The sequence below is a fragment of the Pezoporus wallicus genome, unplaced genomic scaffold (genome assembly GCF_028554395.1).
Source record: "Pezoporus wallicus isolate ANWC-B61680 ecotype Strahan unplaced genomic scaffold, APGP_CSIRO_Pwel_v1 contig_8839, whole genome shotgun sequence".
Classification (NCBI taxonomy): domain Eukaryota; kingdom Metazoa; phylum Chordata; class Aves; order Psittaciformes; family Psittacidae; genus Pezoporus; species Pezoporus wallicus.
Window position 1 is genome coordinate 322,606 of NW_026641258.1, and position 20,325 is coordinate 342,930.

At 42.2% G+C, this 20,325-nt stretch overlaps 1 protein-coding gene across 2 annotated transcripts; it reads left to right on the forward strand.

The window, feature by feature from the left end:
- The first annotated feature begins 238 nt into the window (after positions 1-238).
- XPNPEP3 (X-prolyl aminopeptidase 3) lies at positions 239-18,986 on the forward strand. 2 transcript variants are annotated; one of them, XM_057422797.1, is made up of 10 exons: positions 239-383; positions 2,113-2,229; positions 4,810-5,217; positions 6,951-7,153; positions 8,025-8,087; positions 8,992-9,105; positions 11,449-11,534; positions 12,191-12,374; positions 13,855-13,975; positions 14,810-18,986. In XM_057422797.1, the coding sequence occupies exons 1-10, from the start codon at positions 323-325 to the stop codon at positions 14,974-14,976; spliced, it is 1,524 nt and encodes a 507-aa protein (XP_057278780.1). In that variant the 5' UTR covers positions 239-322; the 3' UTR covers positions 14,977-18,986. The 2 variants fall into 2 exon arrangements, with proteins under 2 accessions (XP_057278780.1, XP_057278779.1); XM_057422796.1 differs by lacking the exon at positions 239-383 and having other exon boundaries at positions 1,724-2,229.
- Positions 18,987-20,325: the final 1,339 nt, after the last annotated feature.

Below are 20,325 nucleotides of genomic sequence, written 5' to 3' on the forward strand. Positions count from 1 at the left end.
CGCGACAAGGCGGGAACGTTCTAGAAGCGGGGCAAGGTGATGAGTAGCGGCAGAGCTCTTTGCGCAGCGTTAACGCGCGCCTTTCCCTCCGCAGCTGTCCTGCCGTAGCCTGGGTTTCTCCCCGCGTCTTTCCCCCGGCCGGGACAGGCGGCCTCCGCGGGCGCCTAACGCGGTGTGGCGCCGCTCATTGGCGGCGGGGCCGGGCACGGTGCCCGCGCTCGTTGATGGTGTCAGAGCACGGCGCCGCTGCAGGGGAAGGTCCCGCCATGCGCGGGCCGGGGGAAGGGAGGAGGGGAGGGAGCTGAGCCCCGCGCCCTCGGACATGTCGCCGCTTCCGGGCCGGGGGCTTGTGGCGGCGGTGAGGGGCTGGCGCGGCTGCTCAGGTCAGACACCACCCCCGCTTAACGGGCCTTGCTTCACCCCACACGTGCAGTGCCGCCGGGCTCCGTCCGCCTCCCGGGCTCCGGTGACAGGCGGCCCAGGACACGCTAAGGGTTATCCACGCTTACAGACCGTCCTTCTCACCAGGGCGGGCGAGGGCTGAGGCTGCCCTCGGCACCTTTGTCGCTGTGGGTGCGAGGGAGGCAGCTTGGTCCGGCAGCGGAGTTACAGCCCCTATCAGGGCTGAATGAGGGGGAAGTGGCTTATTGGTTGAAAAATAAAGTAACGGCGTGGAGAGCTCCTCGCAGTCTTCAAAATACTGCTTTGCTTAATGCTGGATGCGTTCTGTTGCAAGCTATCCTATTTCTCCTCTGTGTAAATGGAGAGAAACTGAAAACACTTTACACTCTTCTTTTTGGGGAAGGCTCGGGAGATCTTAGAGCAGCTTCCAGTGCCTAGAGGGGCCTATAAGAAATTTGGAGAGGACTTTTTACAAGGGCAGGTAGTGACAGGACACGGGGGAATGGCTTTAAACTGACAAAGGGGAGATTTAGGTTAGAGATAAGGAATTATTTACTGTGAGGGTGGTGAGGCCCTGGCCCAGGTTGCCCGGAGAAGCTGTGGCTGCCCTATCCCTGGCAGTGTTCAAGGCCAGGTTGAACGGGGCTTGGAGCAACCTGGTCTGGTGGAAGGTGCCCCTGCGTATGGCAGGAAGTTGGAACAGGAAGAGCTTTAAGGTCCCTTCCAACCTGAACCAGTCTGTGAGTCTATGAAATCACACAAAAAGCTGTAATAATATTTCACTGCCTGGGTCTCCAGACTCCCATCAGTCATCACATAGTGAATGCTTTATGTTATGACTATTAGTTGGCATGCATCAGTAATCTATTCGTGTCTAATAATACAGACTCCCACAGAAAATTGACAGTCTGTACATTTTGCTGTAAGCCTTTGAGTCTCAATCCCCTGAAAGTCAGGCAGCTGGTTTGCTTGGGTTGCGCTTGCTTATGCTCGCAATGACTTGATTATCTTTTGTTCCAAGAATCCAGTGTCGTGCTATGGCAATATGGATTGACTTTTTAGTAGCCGCATGGATTGATTTTTTAGTAGCCACATGGCAAGTGACATGAAAGAGAACCAGTTTCCAAAACATCAGTTACTAGATGTTAGGAAACTGATTACCGCCTCCATCCACATGTTTTATGATCTGTATCCAGCACAAGCAATTTTCCAACTGCAAAAGGCTGTAACAGAGAATTCCAAAGTTGGTAAAGTTTGTGACAATTGTATTTAAGTTTAGCTTTTGCCTACCATGTAGGTAGGGTAGGGTACCACATGTACCCCCAGCTTCCAAATGCACACTTGTAATTCACTTTAGAACTTGCCTGTTTTGGCTGTGTGTGGATTTGGAAGTGGGGTACATAACTGTATGCTTCTGAGGAACCATTTCCAGTTTGGGTATTGCCACTATAAAGTAAATTAAATACATAAATGGGGACTCTTTGAGTATCTTTCATGCAGAAAAAAATTAAATTGTTTATTTTTCTCAATGTTTTAGGAATATTTGTTTATTAGTTGAGTTGTGTGCATGTTGTTCCGTAAACTATTGTGGTACACAACAAATTGAGAAGTTAAGGAGGGATATTCATGCCATATAAGGTGAATAAATGATATTTAGAGTCAGAACTGTAAAGGTCTTTACCTTGACTTGGTGCGTTTCTTTTCCTCTAGTTTGCAAGTCATGTGCTCTCCGAAGATTTTCCATCCAGCCTGCCCAGCAGAAGAAGATTCCAAACCGGTATCTGGGCCAGCCCAGCCCTTTCACACACCCTCACCTTCTCAAACCAGGTTAGGTTCAGGTCCTGTATGAACCAGTCATTGTTATTCTTTCTAGTCTCTATTTTTCTGAGGTTTCCAGGACAAAGTATTGATTTTCTGCATCATACAGGTATCTGTGGTTTCAGCTGTTTATGATTACCTTCATTAGTCACTAATTATATTTAGTAGCTCAGTAGCTCATTTCCTTGTCTGAGATGATACTGATTCCAGAAATAGGCTTCGACATGTTAGCTTCTACCTTTTTCTCGTGGAGTGCTTGGTGTCACTTAACTTGGGTAGTGCAAACTTTTCATGGCAGTGGCATTTTGTGAGTTTGTTGTCATGCAAATACATATGGTTTATATTAAGAGGAGGCCTTTGTGCAAGATGATGAACTGCCAGATTCCATCATATCCAGTGTTTTGTGAGTCACAAAACAAAGGTGTCATTCAGAAAAGGAGACTGGGGAGACACTGATAGATGGACAACATTGGACGAAAGAACATGCCCCCTTCAGAATATTCAAGCAGTGAGGAAAAGAAGAAAAGGAGACTTGTGGCTACAAAGTTAGATAGTACGGGTGAAAGAGACCTGAGGTTGTGCATTTTTTTGAGATTAATGAAAATGAGCATGTAGGTATGAGATGACCGTGATTAAATAATAAAAAAGATAAAATTATATTCAAGAATACGTTCAGGAGACCATTCTGGTTCTGTGTTCTTTTTCCATAGATAGGTATACAGAGAGAACAGATTAATACATAATGGTATACTAGTATATTTAATTGTAGAATGATTCAGGTCAGAAGGAACTTCACAAAGTTAACCCTCTGCTCAAAGCCAGGCTAACTTCAATATTAGATAAGGTTGCTCAGGGCACTGATTAGCAGCTCTCAGAAAGTGAAGCCGATCCTTTAGAAGTACTCACAACTGAAACACTCCAAGTGAATTCGGGTTGTCCCCAGTAATTTTGCATTTAATAAAGGAGCTCTGCGTTCCTTAAAATAATACATTTTTTATTGCAATTATTGTTTTAAAAAGCAAATGCCTTTAAGGCAAAGAGAATTTTCAGGCCTCACAGTCAGAAGACAAATGGGAATCCCATGTTCTGCCCTATTGCAGCTTCTAAACTTCACTGAACTGTTGTAGTTAGAAGGCTGACTGGAATACAGTGGAGCATGGGAAATTTGCAGTATAATACTGCAGAAATGTGAGGTCAGATTGTTTTGAAACAGTTTCTGTGTTCTCTGTAATTTCCAGATCTACAGAGTAAACCAAATATGGTGGTTTTGATGTTTGATATGGTTTGTTTGTTGTTTTGGTTTTGTTGTTTTTTGGTTTGTGGTTTTGGGTTTGGGTTTTTTTAGATTTTTACACCAAATAGGTGTTAGGACTTTGAAAAGATGTAACGTTTAATGCATATTCAACATATATGATTTTCTTAAACACTTTCGTCAAGGAAAAACCTTATGGATAGAATTTGCCCGTCCCACCCCACTCACGCAAGAACCCACTTTTTAACTTACTTTTTAACTTGAAATTAACTTAGAGTACAAATTAAATTTCAATTTTTATTCTATAATTCTGCACAATTCATTAGAGGAAAATAAGATTATTAAATTAAAAGGTTAACAGTATGAAAATGCAATCTGTGTTAAAATTGGGTATTAGCTAAAGTACTGATTAAGGCTTCTGTATTAATTTAGATCATAGTTAAGGAGTCTCACATTTAAAAAAATACATACCTCAGCAGCTGTTGATTATTCTTTCAACTTCAGTCTGGTTTTGGTGAGTATCTTGATTGCTGTACTTTGTATCTCTTGTGACTGAAGCAGTTCAAAACATACTTCCATCTGAAAGATCAGTTATGTAATTAGAGTCATCAGGAATACAGCATTTAACTTCGGAAAAATGCAGATTGGTTACTATTGAGCAAAGCTACCTCTGCCCTGGAGAGGATTCTTTCTCTGAATTGGAGTCTGACGCCAGCCTGCAGATCTTGGTTTGTTTCTGCCTGAAATCCTGTGACTGGTTAGAGTCTGCAACCTCTGTGTCTCTGCCTGATCTCCCAGTATCTGTAACACTTAGTCTGCCCATTAAGGTTTAGAACTAGTTACTCTATGACTTGACTTAGCGTGTATTTGAATACACATTCTAGCTTTATCTGAGGAAATTCATGCTCAGCCTCAGGAGATAATCTTCTGTTCAATGTCCAGGTGCTATAAACCCCATCAGTTTTCAGCAGTCAAAGTTCAGTTTGCCTTGCCCCTTCCCCTTTTTTTACATGTCTCAGCAAACATTCCTCTGGTTTGAATGTTTGAGTCTACCACGTTTTTTTGATTTCTGCCTATGTGCAAAAGTACATAACAGAAAATCCAATTGGTTAAAACACATTTCTGTCTTTGCGTGATGGAGGAGCAGTTGAGTGAGGATGTGCTGTAGGGATGGAAGCTGAAGAGGTGCAAGGGAGAACAATGGAAAGGCTTTTGAGGGATTACAATGCAGCCATGCCTGTGAAAGGCATCAGGGAGTAGGTGAGAATTAGGCATGCAACTAGTAAAATAGCACAAGTGCATTGAATTTCTCAATCTGATTTGGTTTTTATTCATAGGAGAAGTAACCCCAGGATTGTCACAGGTGGAGTATGCTCTTCGTCGACACAAACTGATGGCGTTGATCCAGAAGGAAGCCAGTGGGTGGGATGGGTTGGACCACACAGTGATTCTGCTATCCAACCCCACCTACTACATGAGCAATGACATCCCCTACGTTTTCCACCAGGACACTAACTTCCTGTACCTCTGTGGGTTCCAGGAGCCTGACAGCATCCTGGTGCTGCAGAGCATTCCTGGCAAAGCACTGCCATCCCACAAATCCATACTTTTTGTTCCCCGGAGAGATCCAAGCCGAGAGCTGTGGGATGGGCCCAGATCAGGTACCGACGGGGCAATTGCTCTCACAGGAGTAGATGAAGCTTACACCATTGAGGAGTTCAGGCACTTGGTGGCCAAGCTAAAAGGTAACAGAAAGTGGAGGAGAAATGAGATGTGGTTTGCAAGTTCTGATGGTATGGGTTTGGAAGGTGGTCTGTGGTGATAATTGAAGACTATGATGAACTTGCAGAGGTGCAGGGGATATGACAGTGTGACAAAGGCTGTTGGAAGTTCTTGTTAGCTTCTTGAGGGTCACCAATGGAAATAGAGTTTTGAAAATAATACTTCTTCCTCCCCTCTGAATTGCTTGTGGATCCATTTGAATGCCAGTTGCACATCTGTGAAATATGAGGAGCAGGTAAGTAACAGAGCATTGCAAACCATGTTACTGTTTTAGTCATGTCTTTTGCTGACAGAACTAGAACCAGATAAAGTGTAGGAAACTTGAAGCTATTTTATTCATAATAGACTTGGAAAATGATCTACAAAGGAAGGTTGTTAACCCACTTGCCTTTTTTGTCTAAATGTTGAGTTATGAACATTGTGGTCCTTTAGACAGGTTCTTCTGCATCTAAGCTCACCATGTAGCCTCAATATTTATAGTCCAAGGTGAACTTAAATGTATTAGAAATTGAAGCTAAAGGCTTATGACAATACAAAAAGGGCAAGTGCTTGGGGTATTACACAAATAAGAGTGAATTCTGGAGTCTTAAATAGCATCTTGGATTCTAGTTCTTTTGTTTCAAAAAAGGATATATTGAAAAGTCACAGAAAGGACAATAAGGATGATCAAAACTATGGAGTGTGTGTGATACACGCTGAACTTGCTCAGTTTAAAAAAGAGAAAATGGAAAGTAAGGTGTGTGAGAGAGATGTGTAAGGTTATGGAAAGTACTAAGAGGATGAGTAGGAATGATTAGTTACTGTTTTTCTTAATTTCCAAACAAAGGGAACACTGAATAAAATGATTGCATGGTGGGTTTTGACACCTTTTAAGTTGTAGATCATCCATGGAAGGTTTGGTATGTCAGAAGCAAAAATGGATTCTGAAGTGTTTGGTTCCACAGGTGAGAGGTTCATGAAAAGCAGTTTATCGCTGTTACAAAGATGCAGCCTTGAAATGAAGAAAGTGGGGAGGTTGTGGTAAGGGAAATACTCTTTCATTAGCACCCAGTTTCTTAAAGACCTTTTTGAGCACCTGTTAATGGCTATTGTCACCAAAGAAAGAGGGCAGTGGTGGACTTAGCTGGGACTCGGCATGGCTTTTGTACTCAATTCCCATTTAAAATGCTCCTGTGGGGAGAATGTGGGTGCTAACTCTGATGTTGTAAAAAATTTCCATATAGGTAAATATGTTTGTCCTCAGTAAGTTCATCTTCTAAGCAGATTCCATGTAATGGGTAAAAGGTAAATTGCCTTACGGCTTTGGGGAGAGGCTAAAAGAGAGACTGATTCAGAACATGCACCAGTGTAGTGCAATGGCTACTTAGCTTATACAAGTGCAACTTTGATATGCAAAGTCTTCATGAATCTCTGCAAGATACATATATTCAGTGGTTATTGTAAAAAACAGTATTTGCATAGAGGTGGGGATTTGTCCGGTCTACATGCTATGAACCGGTAATCTTCAAGATTTCAAAGAGATCATTAGTATCTTGTGACAGTGAAAGTGTCTATATGGTCTGTAAATGCAGATTCAGAGGAGATTAATTTCTCAAACACGGCAACAGGTCTAGTTTAGGAGGAGTGGGTTTGTTCAGAATGGGGAAGACATTCTTCATTTATTTTTGTCTATTTCAGCTTTCATTTTGTGTTCCAGGTGAGTCAAACATTGTTTGGTACGACTTGGCAAAACCAGTGCATACAGAGCTGCACTCTGACTACCTGCAGCCCCTGGCTGAGATAAAAGCTCGGAACAAAAACCACATCCAGCACATCCAACACCTAGTGCAAAACCTTCGTCTCATCAAATCTCCTGCAGAGATTGAAAGGATGAAGATAGCTGGACGAGTGACAGCAGAGGTATGGGTTGTGTGCTCTCCAAATGAACCAGTGCATTCCTTTAAAGAAGAAGGGGGGGAAGGCTGTTGATGGGGTGGCATGGGTTGGAAGGATAGCTTTGGTCTAATCTGTTACTGAACTGCTGTGTCTTAACCATTAGCTGGGCTCAGCTCCCTCAACATGACAAGGAGAAACAGGAAACTGCTTGGACTACCAGCTTCTCTCAATTAGTGTTAACTCCTGTGAAGACAAGCCAGGAGCTATTAGACTTTCTTTAAAAGCAGTATCTACCCAGGAACAGGGGTAGTCTCTTCACTCTCTTCTCAGCTTTACCTCTCCTTCCCCATGCCGTTTTCTTTCCCATTTATCCTGTTGATTTTTAGGAATTGGGATTTTGTGAACACTTTGCCTATGTCTCCATATTACCCCTTCTCCCTCAAATATCTTTTGAACTCATTGCCCCCTTTGAAACAAATCTGACAGATACCTCAAATGCAATTATGTTTTTGTAAATATTATTGAAGTAGATAGCCAGATAGAAAAGAGAGGTACAGCTTGTCTTTTTCTGAAGGAAAAGCTGCATAAGGCACTCCTATTTAAATGGGGAAATCCATAGGTGAGGTAACTTGTTAAATGCCAACCCATGGGATCAGCTTCAATCATCTAATTCTTTCTCAAAAACTACAGTCAATCAGTCTCTAAATACAGTTTCACAGGGAACAGAGCTTGATTGATTCTAGTCTTGGCAGCATTCTGTATTTTCAGGTGCTTCTCGTTCCTATGTCTGGGCCGGCTGATTTTAGGCCTTCCTCAAAAGACAGCACGTAAAAAAAAAACAACTTTCTTTAAATTCAGGTTCCTTTGGTAGCTGAAAGGCCTTTCTTTTTCATAGGCTTTCACAGAGACAATGTTTGCCAGCAAATCCCCAGTGGATGAAGCCTTTCTGTATGCAAAGGTGAGTAGCATGTTTGTCCTTCGCCCAAGGACATGTGGAAATGTCAGTGTGAGGAATTCTTCAGTTGTACTTCTTGTACCCTTATTGAAGGAACGTAGTGGTTGTCTAAGTTTACCTGCTATTGATGTCTTTTTCTACTGTATTTAAATACAAAACCTTCTAAACCATGAGAGATAAAGTTATTTTATAATACAGTTCTATTGTGCAGAATTTAAGTAGTTATAGCACCTATTTCTAAAGCCTGCTTCTCTTGACTCTAGCCTCTTGCTATGTCAGATTACCACAGCTGTCTTGAAGCAATGTAGATGCACCTCTTACAAAATAAGGACTAATTGGCTGACACATTTAGTAAGGAATTTTGTAAGGAATTGCAGTAAGATGCCCGTTTTAGAAACATCAGCAGGATTTGACCCTGTGTTCCAACATAGGTGAGCCTGTGCTGACATGGCACTGAGCAGCAGCACTGACTTGTAAAGAAAATTATTTTAGTTGAAGTTTATTTTACAGATAATTTTTTCACTCCAGGTCAAGACTGTAAAACCTGCTTTACTACACTTAGGCATCCTGGAGTGTTCTGTTCCATCTGGTTTCAGTAATTACAGAAAAGACATGTTCTTAATATCTTGAGGACATAGGGGATCTTTATAGATGTAAGTTCATTCATTTCCATGCTTTCATCAGCTTCATCACTCCAGAAAGGTAAAGGTCTTGAGGCTTAGGTAGTGCATGCTCTCTCCAGTCTTCTTCAAAAACCGTCAAGGCTGCTTTCATTTAGTGAATTCACTTTCCTATTTCACTTTGTGATGTACAAATTAAGCAAACAGTTGTAGAACATAAATTATAATAGCAGTTAATCAACTGCATCAGCACTAACAGTTTCCTTCTCTCTGAATTGGAATTCCAGTTTGAGTTTGAGTGCCGGGCTCGTGGTGCTGACATCTTGGCGTACCCCCCTGTTGTTGCTGGTGGCAACAGATCAAACACTTTGCACTATGTGAAGAACAATCAGCTCATCAAGGTAAACCATATGCTGTTTAGTAACTTAAAATGCAGTCCACACCATCCCCATATATGTCATTTTTTTGAATGAACAGATCAAACCACTTAATTATATTTCTTCAAGTGTGCAGGGGAAAGGAATCCCTTCCTGGTTAGTTTTACTGTCAGTGACAGATTAACTTCACTCAATGTAGTCTCTGTCCTCTTTGCACTTGCTGCAGTATTTCCTAACAGTGGAAGGACTTGTGAACAAGCTTGCCCATCACTTCATTTAGCAAGCATGTCTGCTCCCACACTGGTCACAAAAGAAGAAAAAGGGACTCCTGCAGCAGGCAGAGTGAAGGCACTGTTGGGGGTCGTCTACTGTCACTTGCATTGCTTGGCCATGCTTTGCAACAGAAGGTGCAATAGTGCATTCTGGTGAAGCTGAAAAGCATTTTGGACTCCAGGTAGGCCAGGAAAGGAGAAAAAGGAGGGAAAAGATCAACATTAAATGTTGAGAGGTGGATTAGATGGCTGTAGGGAAATTAATTTGTCTTGTCTTATTTTGAAGATTCACATTATTGAACTGAACCCTCTCCAGCTTTCCTGACAATACACCTTTAGATTCAAATAAGGATTTTCAGGAGCAGCATTCTCCCACTGCTCTACTCATGATGCACTTTTCAGAGGAGTGTGTTTTTCCTCTGTCTTAAAGCAGGATGAAACGTTCCCACTAGCATTATCTTTTCTTGAAGCTGGCGTGTGAGCAAACCTTGAAATGATCTGCAGAGCCAAACAAAAAGATATGACAAACATAAAAGATATGACCGGCTGCTTTGGGCAGAAATAAGCCTCCTCTGTTGTACTGACTTCCAAGGTCAGGCATGCACATGTAACTCCAGTTACTTCAGTTAAATGCCCATGACTTTTTTTTCTTTCCAAAATTGTTAAGTAGGAGGTTAAACCCATAAACTTGACTCTTTCTTTTCCTTTGTGTGCTGCTTCTTACAGATCTTGTTGACAAATAAGCTAAGAAAGTGTCTAATTTGGAAGGTATCTGAAGGCTGCTTATGGCCTCATGTAGACTTTATTCAATCCACCACTTAGTGAACTCAGCTTTAAAGAAAGAGGACAAAATGCACAACATAAGGCACTTTACTGGCTAATCAAACCACAAGCTGAATTCCCTGTTACTTAGCTTGTTTAATTGCTGTAAGAGGGCAGCAATTTTTTATATTTTACTTAAAAAACTGACTTTTTCTGGAAAAAAGCCCAACTATTTAAATGGATACTTAAAGGCCTGTCCATTCAGTGGGATAGTGAGATCTACTCACTGTTAATCTACTGTGTAAGTGTTTGTGGCACTTAACTGTACACAATGATAGTAGCTGGCACTGGCCATTGTGCTAGCAGTGAAGTTCTGCTTCTTATTTTTCCGCTTAATGTACTAGAACTATTACTTGTCATTTCACACTATGGCTGCTGGCACAGTCACGGATCTGTGGAGTCAATCTCTATAAAAGGCCTTCGATTCCATGCAGTGCAAATCCATAGAGAATTTAGTCTGAATTTTTTACAGATCTTACTGCTCTAATTCTTGTTAGCCTCTTTAAAGGAGGGAAAGCAAGACCGTAGGTTTGTTCCTGGCCCTTGGGCTTTTTTGCATGGCTTTTGGAAGATGTGCAGTCAGTGATTTAATTGACAATGAACAGTTTTGCTGATGTGAATTGGAGGTTCTCTTCGAAAAACTTTTTCTTCATCAGCAGATGGATTCAGAAGTGTATCTTAGAGCAGTCAAGGAAGTCCCAGAAGAGAACAGGGAAGATGATACAAACTATTCAATAGGGCATTTATACTAGTAATGCACTGTCAAAGAAGTGGTTTTGCTGAGTCCTCCTACCTTGTGACAAGGCTAAATCTTTAGCTGCTAATCATCTTGTGGGTAGCTCAGAAATCTGTGTTTTTGTTGCAAACCCCTTTTGTCTCCATCACTAACAGAGAACTTCTAGTGAAAGGGGTCACTGGTGTCATTTGCTAGAGGAAGCGACCCAGATGTGAATGGAATCGATGTTTCAGAGCGCAGCTTAGTTCAAGGAAAATGTCTCTTTTTACTCCAAAATGTTTCCAAATCAGTGTGTTAAGATTTCAGGCTGTAGAAAAGCGTAACAGTCAGAAACTACCTTTCAGTGAAACAATTCAACTGGAATAGCCTATTTATAAACAGTAGTATCTGGGACGTTGTTCTGCAAAAGAAGTTCACATCTCTGCAGCTGCTTTGCAAAAATAAATACATAATCTCCTTTTCTGCTCTCAGACAGAAAAATCAATTCAGTTGATAGCCAGACTGACACACAGGGCATTTTTTCCTGTTACTTTCCAGGATGGTGAACTGGTCTTGTTGGATGGTGGGTGTGAGTCTGCCTGCTACGTAAGTGACATCACACGTACCTGGCCTGTCAATGGAAGGTAAGCTGTGATATGGCTGTTTGGAAGGTCTTTGGGAGCTCTTAAATAATTGATGGATTGAGTGTATGTGTGTTTAATCTCCGTGTGAGTAGCTTTAACGTGTCCCATTCTGTGGTTCTTCAGAGTAATCAAATTATATAAAGTAATCTTTCAGCATGAGAAGCTGTATTCCCCACTGCCTCATTAATTGCTACATGAATATGTGTAATTACTGCTATTTCCAGCTATTCCAGCATACATAAAGTGCAGAGAGGGCTTTTGTGCATTCAGCTGTGGCTGACTTTGGTTGTATGTCAGAAAGACGAGTTCAGCTGACCTGTACATGGTTCTGTCAATTGTGAATTTGGTGGTGTGATGTGCTGTGGTTGTGTATGTATGTATGTGTGTATGTTTTGGCTCAAGTGCATTCTTTTCTCTGCACTAGCTTTGCCTTGCTTTGCTTTGGGGTTAGTCTTTCAGATGAGAAACCCTGCCTCTACCCAGTGTATTGAAGGGCATGTTGCAGTGATGCCTTGTCTGGCGTTTCATGTAAGGAGCCAGTTTCTTTCCTTTTTGGCTTTTCCTGCTCCAGCATTGAACTAAATCCATCCCTAGAACAGGTTCTAGAGGTTTAATTGTGAGAAATGTCCTTTTTTCCTTTTCTCACTGGTTTTCAGGTTTACCAAACCCCAAGCAGAACTGTACCAGGCTGTCCTGGATATCCAAAAATCCTGTGTGAGCCTCTGCTCCCCAGGTGTGAGTCTAGAGAATATCTACAGTCTCATGTTGAGTCTTATTGGACAGAAACTGAAAGATTTGGGGGTCCTAAAGAGCAGCATCACTGAGAGCCACTTCTTCAAGGTACTTGAAGTTTTTATACTCCAGCTTCCCCCTACTAGACCTTCCTGTTTTCTCCTTGGGTTATGTTAGTTTTTTTAGTTTGCCTTAATAATGTGCTTTTGAGGCGCATCTTCAAATCGTAGCTATACATTGTGCTTTAGTTCATGTTTGGGGCTGATCTCAACATAGGACTGGATTTCTCTCTTACACAGCTAAACTTGAGGGTGCATTTCAACCATCCTGTGTGCAATTTGGTCTGAAGTCTTATATATACACAGTGTGAATATTTGTTCCTCAGCACTTGCCATTTCACTCTGGATATCCATTCCCATTGGTCTGTACTGCTTGTTAGTGTAGATGCATCTTTAAAGTACAGACCATTTGAAGGGATCTATAGAGATATAACAATAACACAAAATTCTGAGTTCAGGGCTGTCAGCAGGCAGTTAGTCACAGTTTTGTGGTCTGTATAACATAGCATAAATCTGCAGTGTCACCAAAAGGTGCAGCCCATTCTTCTCAGTCTTTCCATGGGCTGCCTCTTCTGCACCATTTTTTGTCAGTATTGGGCTTTTCAGAGCTACCTGGTGTACAAGATTGGGAAACTGCTCTGCCTTAGAGCTGGACCTGCAGCTAAAATAGGATTGGTTTGCAGTTAGAGAAGTTTATTTCTGTTCCCGCTCACTGCAAACCTGCATGATTGCTGATACCAGTACAAGAAAGGTGGCAGAACCAGGTGACAGAACTACCCCTTTGGCAGTAGGACAGATTTCTGCCAGATTTAATTGCCCTACAGTGTCAATGCAATAACAGTACAAGTTCTTGCCTGTGAACAGAGGCTATCATGCCATTTTTTTCTCAGCAGGTGACAGCACAGCAAGATGAGACCAGTGTCTGCAGCTCAGCTCCCAGTGAATGTGAGGAGCAGGGGCAGAGTGGGAATTCTGATTCCTGCTGCCAAGGAGCTCCTCCGTGGAGGGAGGGGGGTTCGAGTGGCAGGGGGTGGTGAGGGTGTTATCTGTGTTCTATAGAGGTGAATTAAAATCCTGCTGCAGCTGTGGAGTGAAATCAGCACAGCATCTGCTCTGTTGTGCACAGAAGATCTCTTTGCCACATCACGTAGCAGCTGTGTCAGCTACTGCCAGTTGACAGGGTCTGCTGATGGGAGCAATGAAGGGCTAGGATCTTTAAGGGATAGAAAGGGTTGGGGCAGAAAACTAAAGTCTTTCCTCATGCTGAGGTGGTGATAGGCTTAGGCTGTTCTTTTCAGTGAGGAGGAGAGGCAGAGTACAATATGCTCATAATAGGCACCTGGTACTGATAGGTTTTGAGGGCCATCCAGGTCCAGTAAATGGAAAGCAGGCCTTTGTAACTAGTCATGGCAGTATGATTGCTAGTCGAGCACGTAACTATTCTGTCTCTTCTCCCCATCTTTTGTATTGGAACAACAGGTTGGGATGTGTTTAACTGCTTCTGTGACACTTGTTTTGTCTTCTGCCAGGCGGTTCGAAAGTACTGCCCACATCATGTGGGCCATTACTTGGGCATGGATGTTCATGATACCCCAGATATATCCCGATCGCTCCCGCTCCAGCCAGGCATGGTGATAACCATTGAACCAGGTAAAAAGATAGTCAGTGGTGGACAAAAACATGCAACACTGAGGGTAACAGTACTGCTTTCAGCAGTTAGTTGGTCCCTCTGACCAAAGCATTCAGGTCCTTTCTGGTGAAACTGAAAATAATTACAGTATTGGAAAACCTGAAGTTATTCCCCTCCCAAAGTCAATATAGTATTAGAAAAAGCCGTTTCCCTCCCAGACACAGCCAAGGTGACAAACTGTGTCTGTGCAGCAAGAAGAGAGTAATGTAGACCTCAGACTGTTAGTGTTTGACCCACAGCAGCACAGGTCAATCATAGTGCAGAGAAGCAGGGTCAATTCACTTGTGCTGTGGTTTGTGTTACTGTGGCTGAACTACTACCAGTCACTGGTAGTGGAAGTCTCAAGCATTGCAGTCTGCAATTACAGGCATTCACAACTTAGGTTTGCAAATTAGGCATTTCACATTGAATCTTTCTTTCTGCTTGTCACTGGATTTGGAGCTGTCAGCTGGAATCTGATATTTAATGCCTAGCTCTTCTCTCTTTCTCTCTATTCAGAACATTGTTAAAATCATCACTGTGAATATAGCATTGAAAGGAAGAACTGCAGAAAGGCCAGCTATAATTGTGGAAGTTTCTATTAACATGCCTGTCGGTACTGAGGAACACTTTCCTTTCTTTGTCCACCGACTGCCATGAGTGAAGGGAGAGAGTAGCTTCCCTTATTAAAAATTTTCGGGAATCAGACTCACTTTATGTTGCTGAAAATCCAACCCTGCTCTCATGGTGGTGCAGTAAGGGAAAGGTGTTATTCTGGAGTGTGTTGTGTGTTTTAATTCCCTTTCTTCTTTCAGGCATTTATATCCCTGAGGATGACTTGAGCACCCCGGAGAGGTTTCGTGGCATTGGTGTGCGCATTGAGGATGATGTTCTGATAACAGAGGGTGCACCTCTCATCTTGTCTGCTGACTGTCCCAAGGAGATCTACGACATCGAGCAGATCTGTGGCCGCAAGTCATGATGCCCCTTCTCTGCCTGTTTCATCCTCTTTGGGAGAAGCAAGGCTCCAAGGATGCACATCCCTGTAGCTGTCAAGTGCTGGAGGGTGTGGACAGTTGATGGCTATTTCTAAGACAGGCTGGGTGAAAAAGCAAAGCAACCTTTTCTGTGTGCATTTTCCTTCTGATTTGATTAGTGCTGGTGCTGAGCTGTTGTAGGACATGGGGATGGGTTTATCCCTCTTCTGTGCAGATCCAGTTGTTCTGGTGCCCTTGGAGGGATGAATTTTATCAGTGCCACCAGCAGGGCTTCTGCCCTGGTCCCTCTCCAGGTGCATAGGTGTAGCTGCTGAGACAGGCCTGCACCCCATTTTTTCTCCTTCAGCAGTAGTTTCACAATAGATTTTAAAAATGAAGCTTTGATAAATGCTGTTTTAGGGGGATAAAGTGTGTCAGACAGCTTTGATTTTTATAGAGCCCTGGAAGGAGGGGTTTTGGTAGTCAGGAAGATGGGTTTGGTTGGGAGGTAGTTTTATCTGAAGCCTGTGGAGAACACCTACAGTATTTTAAGTGTAAGGATGTGTTTGGGCCTTGTGCAGGCATATGCAAAATAGGCCAGCAGCAGGGAAAAACATCTTTTCTGGTCTTTGAGCTTATTGGAGTGTTTGGTAATTTCAGAAAGGACAGACAGGACTCAGAAGGTTGGACATACCAGTTTTTGCTGTCTTCCACATTCTCTTCTTTTTGTTCTACATGTGTGTCCTGTTCTGAGCCCGCCCCTACCCTGGGAGCAGGGCAGTGTTGTCTGTGCTGTGCTTTATTGGTGAGCTGCTGGTTGTCACCTAGATGTGAGGTTTCCAATTCTGGGACACTCACAATATCTTTCTGGTTTATGCTGTAAGTACCAGCAACTTCAGCAGTGTATGTTTTGAAGACTCTGCCCTATGGCAAATCTCGAGTCTTTCTATGGCTTTTATATGGATTTTAAAGTAATTCTCTTTTTCAAAACTCTGAGGGCATGATCACAGCTGCCTTTTGGGTTTTGCCAAGTGCAGTCAGTAACTAATGCTCTGTGATAATAATTTTGAGGCAGCTGCAAATGTGATGACTATGACAGATGACAAGAAAAGGGTAAGAGTTATCTTTCCTTAACATCAGTCTAAAGCACAGACCAATGTTTACAGTAGTAAATTCACCTACTAGAGGCAAACATGGCATCTGTTTATTTATTGAAAATATTTTGACAATCAGCTATCTAATGTGTCTGAAAAATGCCTCTCATCAGTGCATGTCCTGTAATTTATGCTTGCTGTTGCATCACATTATACTTCCTTTCTGATGATAGCTTTCAGTATTTTTCATCTGTTATTCTCAATTTTCCTTCTTTTTCTTTTCTCTTCCTGTATTGTCTGTCTTTGACCCACTGTAATGTGACTGCGTCCTAATCCATTTTGCTTTCTAATCAACATCACTGCCTCTTCCCCAGTTTACCCTAATTCCCCAGAGTAAATGTAGTCAGAAGCATGTGGGGAAGGTAGTCAGGGTTCCTGAGGTCGACCTCTGTCTCTGCTGCTATGTAACCTTGAGCAAAATCTGGGGGGTTTCTCTTTTTTTTTATTCTTCTCAGTGTTTCATTTCACTTAGTGAAGGCCAAATGGACAGTGTCTTTTGTCTGTCATTGCTTTTAGTGGAAGCTGGGTGCATGCACTGGGGTTTGAATTGGACACTTGAAGGGCAGCCAAGACATGCTATAATTTTGTTTTTCAAACATGATGAAAAGTAACTGCTTTTACAGAGTATAGTATATCAAGTTTCACCTGGTTAAGGGAATCCGCTAATGGAATCTGCTTGGTGCTCATGCATTACGGTGGTACATACAGTATAAATTGTTAGCAGGAAGGCATGTTAAGTGTGGGTACAGAACTGATGAATACTTTTGATGTGGTTCTGGTCTGTAACACATTTGTGGTTTCAATTACACCTGTTGGAGCCATGTGAACTGAGACAAAAATTGGCTTTTGGAATTATGTGAGAGACTTAAAATAACATTAACTGAGAGCTACATGTGTGTGCTGGTCTGCACGTCTGCCCGTGAACTAGCCAAGTTAATAATTGTACCTACTATAAATAACACTTTGAAATGCATATTTGAAACTTATTTTTAAAATAAAACAATTTGTAGAAAGTAGTTTGTTAAGCCATCAAGATACATGGCTACTGAATAGATAGAAACACATCCAGAAAGAGTATTATTTTCCAGGGACATTTATAAATTATCTGTGACCTGTCTTGAATTTGAAATAACATTGTCAAATGGAGGCACGCACTAGTTCCCACTCCTCTCAGAAATATCTTGCAACTTGCAGACACCATTAGATCTTAGGAATGTTATGGACGAAAGTTTCTGCCGGTAAAGAAGTGTTTATGACTGCTGAGTGGGGAGTAATGGATTTGCTAGGGCTGTTGTGCCCTACTGTGCCACATATATCTGATTTGCTGTGCATTGCTCCACATTCTGTAGTTCTGGCACAGCACTCAGCCATTTCTGCAGCATAAGCTGCTGCTAATGTTTTGGATCTGTTGTTCCATTGTCATGGTAAAGAAGAGTGCATTTTGCAGAGTGTATTAAATTTGAGTCTTATCAACCTGCATTTTTTGAAGGCTTTTTCTCAGTCATTGCAGAGGTGGATAACCAGAGTATCATCTGGAACCTACACATATGCTGCAGTGTCCCTTGAATACAACCAAATCCATGCACATTTTACATGACCTTCATCAAGAAACAGTAAAGAATCCCTTCTCCAGCAGCAGGTACCCGTGTGTACCTCCTCACTAGCCAATCCCATACTGCCAGTTTTAGTCTCTCTGCCGTTGAAGAGATTCCTCGCTCTAACCACTTGGGTGCAGGAGCAGCTCTTGGTGGCAGTACAAGTCACCAGCTGCTTCATGAGGGCGTTGGTGCGATCACTGGAAGCGAAAGGGGAGCTGAGGTATATGCAAGTTCACTTGGGGAGAGATTTTATTGCAACTGGTCTTAAGGGTATCAGAATTAAGAGAAAATGAAAGCCAGTCACCCCTATGGAAAAGCTGCTTTGCTTTCAGAGGAAGCCCGGGAGGCTTTTGTCATTGCCATTTCAACTTCTACCAGGGGACTGCTTTGCCTTGCAGAGAACTAGTTAGTAGTAAAATCCTGTTGTTAACATATGGTCTGAGCAGAGGTGCTAATTTGCAGGTATGCTTCTGTCGTCCAAGTGGGAAGAAATTTGTCATTTTATGCAATTTGGCATTCTGTTATCTGTGAAGAATACAATATGTCTTTCCTATAATTGAATTCTGCAAAGGAGCCTGGTGGTGTAGGAAGAGGCAAATTGAGGGAGCATGTAAAAGAAAATGAAGGTGGAGGTTTGGGGGAATATACAATGCAGTGGGGAAGATTCAGGGAAAGAGTGTGATCTGGAGCTGTGGGGATGCGTACAGGTGGATGCAAGAGCAAGCAGAGAACAGCAGGGTGTAAAATGGCTGTGCAGTGTGTTGTCAGTATGGTGCAAAAGCTTCAGGAAACTGGTTAACCAGCAGGTCCTGATCGATTTGTCCTACTCAGGAGGGGGAAACAAAGGAGTCAGATTGTATTGATGAACTTGGTCTTAACAGTTAGTTTAATTATTTCTTTTAAAAATCAATAGAATTATCATATAAGAAAGTTTCTTGAAGTTTCATGTTATTGATCATGTGTCATATTTTAAATAATGTGAAGGAGAAAAGGTACATTTCTAGACAGAATCTTCATTATGATGGAGAGAGCAAGGCTGAGGTTACCTGGTCTTATGCTTCCCAAATTACTGCTGTGGAAATTTAGTAATTACTCCCAGGAGAATTACCATAAAGCAGAAAGAGTTAGGGTTAAATTTAGACAAAAATCTATACAAGATAAGTGACAAAAATGCTTTAATAATGATGAGATGCTTTAATACTTTGTGTAATTGGATAACAAAACTCTACACTGCAATAAATTGACATTTTTTATTTCTTTTGAGCTGAGTTGTCCCAAATCCCATCTAGGCATCTCTTCATTAGCATGCAGATCTAAACTGCATTGAAGTTTATAATTTTCTGGGATCATTACAGCATCTCTCTTAAATGTGCTCCCTACATGCATGTTCAGCCTCCAGTTGATTAAAAATCATCATTTGGACTCTGTCACAGTGCTGGCTCTAGGAGTGGATCTGACTTAGAATATTCACTGTATTTCAGAAGTGTAACATTAAGTTATATTTTAAAGCAGAATTATAATTGAGATGGGCAGCGAAGCATGTGATCTCCGTGGTGCTCAATTTCTCCCTTAAGCTACTTTCTCCTTCTCAGAGTTTGTCTTGCTGTCTTAACTGGCTGCCAGCCCCAACTCTTCCTCACTAGCAGCAAGTGGAGCTTCTCTTCCTGGGACAAGCTATGGTGCCTCAGCCCAGCTGGTTGTTTCTCTGAAACACTACCTGATATTTGGTTAACCAAAACCAGACTCTTCAGAAGATGGGCAGAAAGGAGCAAGGAAGAATTTCCAGGTCCTCCATGTGTGTTACCTTCTCTTGCTGACTCATACCACAATACGCCTTTTTAACTACCATGACAGAATTATCCATTAACAATGGCAAAGAAAATGAAAATGTTTCCTGTCTGTGTTAAGTCTGATGTTGAGATTTTTGAGCAAATGAGAAGTTAACAAGAAAGCTGGTTGTAGGCCCAGGAGTGAGAATGGCTCCTGTAGGCTTCAGTCTGTTCCTCCTCCTTGGATGCCGGGGAAACAAGAAGCACTGCAAGGAGCCATGTGCAGTCTCAGTTTGGGCGCTTCTTGCAAATGCTGGTTTCCAGCATGGTGTCATTGGCCAAAACTGACAGTGGTTGAAGCTCTGTTGGTTTTCTCCTCTCAAGACCATGAGGCTGTGGCTTTTTAAAGGATTTCATGATTCTGGCAGCAGAAGTTGGGAAAACTCAGCCTGTTTTTCAGTCATCAACTAGAATTTTGCAGTCCAGCAAAAACTGGTTGAAATGCAGTATTTCCTAGGGAAATTGGCTCACTGTTTTTTGTCAGGAAATCAGGTGAATATGAACAATAGTGTGTGAGAGGAAGACAGGCTCAGGTTCTTTTTATTCCCAGGCAGAACAAGACTTCTGCCTCAATGTGCACTTTTGGGAAATTAATGCAAAATGGGATTAGGCCCCTGATCCAAATTGAGATTAAGCAGTCTGACTCTTGTACCAGGAAATATTTAGCAGATGCCAGATAATCTCTTATCATGTGAATCTTTTACTCAGAGAAGTAATGCTAAAGTTTGGGGATAATATACTTTGCTTTTCCAGTCTAATGTGCACACAGAGTG

Excerpts from the sequence above, each read along its gene's own strand:
- XPNPEP3 (XM_057422796.1), top strand. The coding sequence starts at position 2,049 with ATGATATTTAGAGTCAGAACTGTAAAGGTCTTTACCTTGACTTGGTGC. Across the intron at positions 9,106-11,448 it reads AGAACAATCAGCTCATCAAG|GATGGTGAACTGGTCTTGTT; the intron begins GTAAACCATATG and ends GTTACTTTCCAG. Across the intron at positions 13,976-14,809 it reads GGTGATAACCATTGAACCAG|GCATTTATATCCCTGAGGAT; the intron begins GTAAAAAGATAG and ends TTCTTCTTTCAG.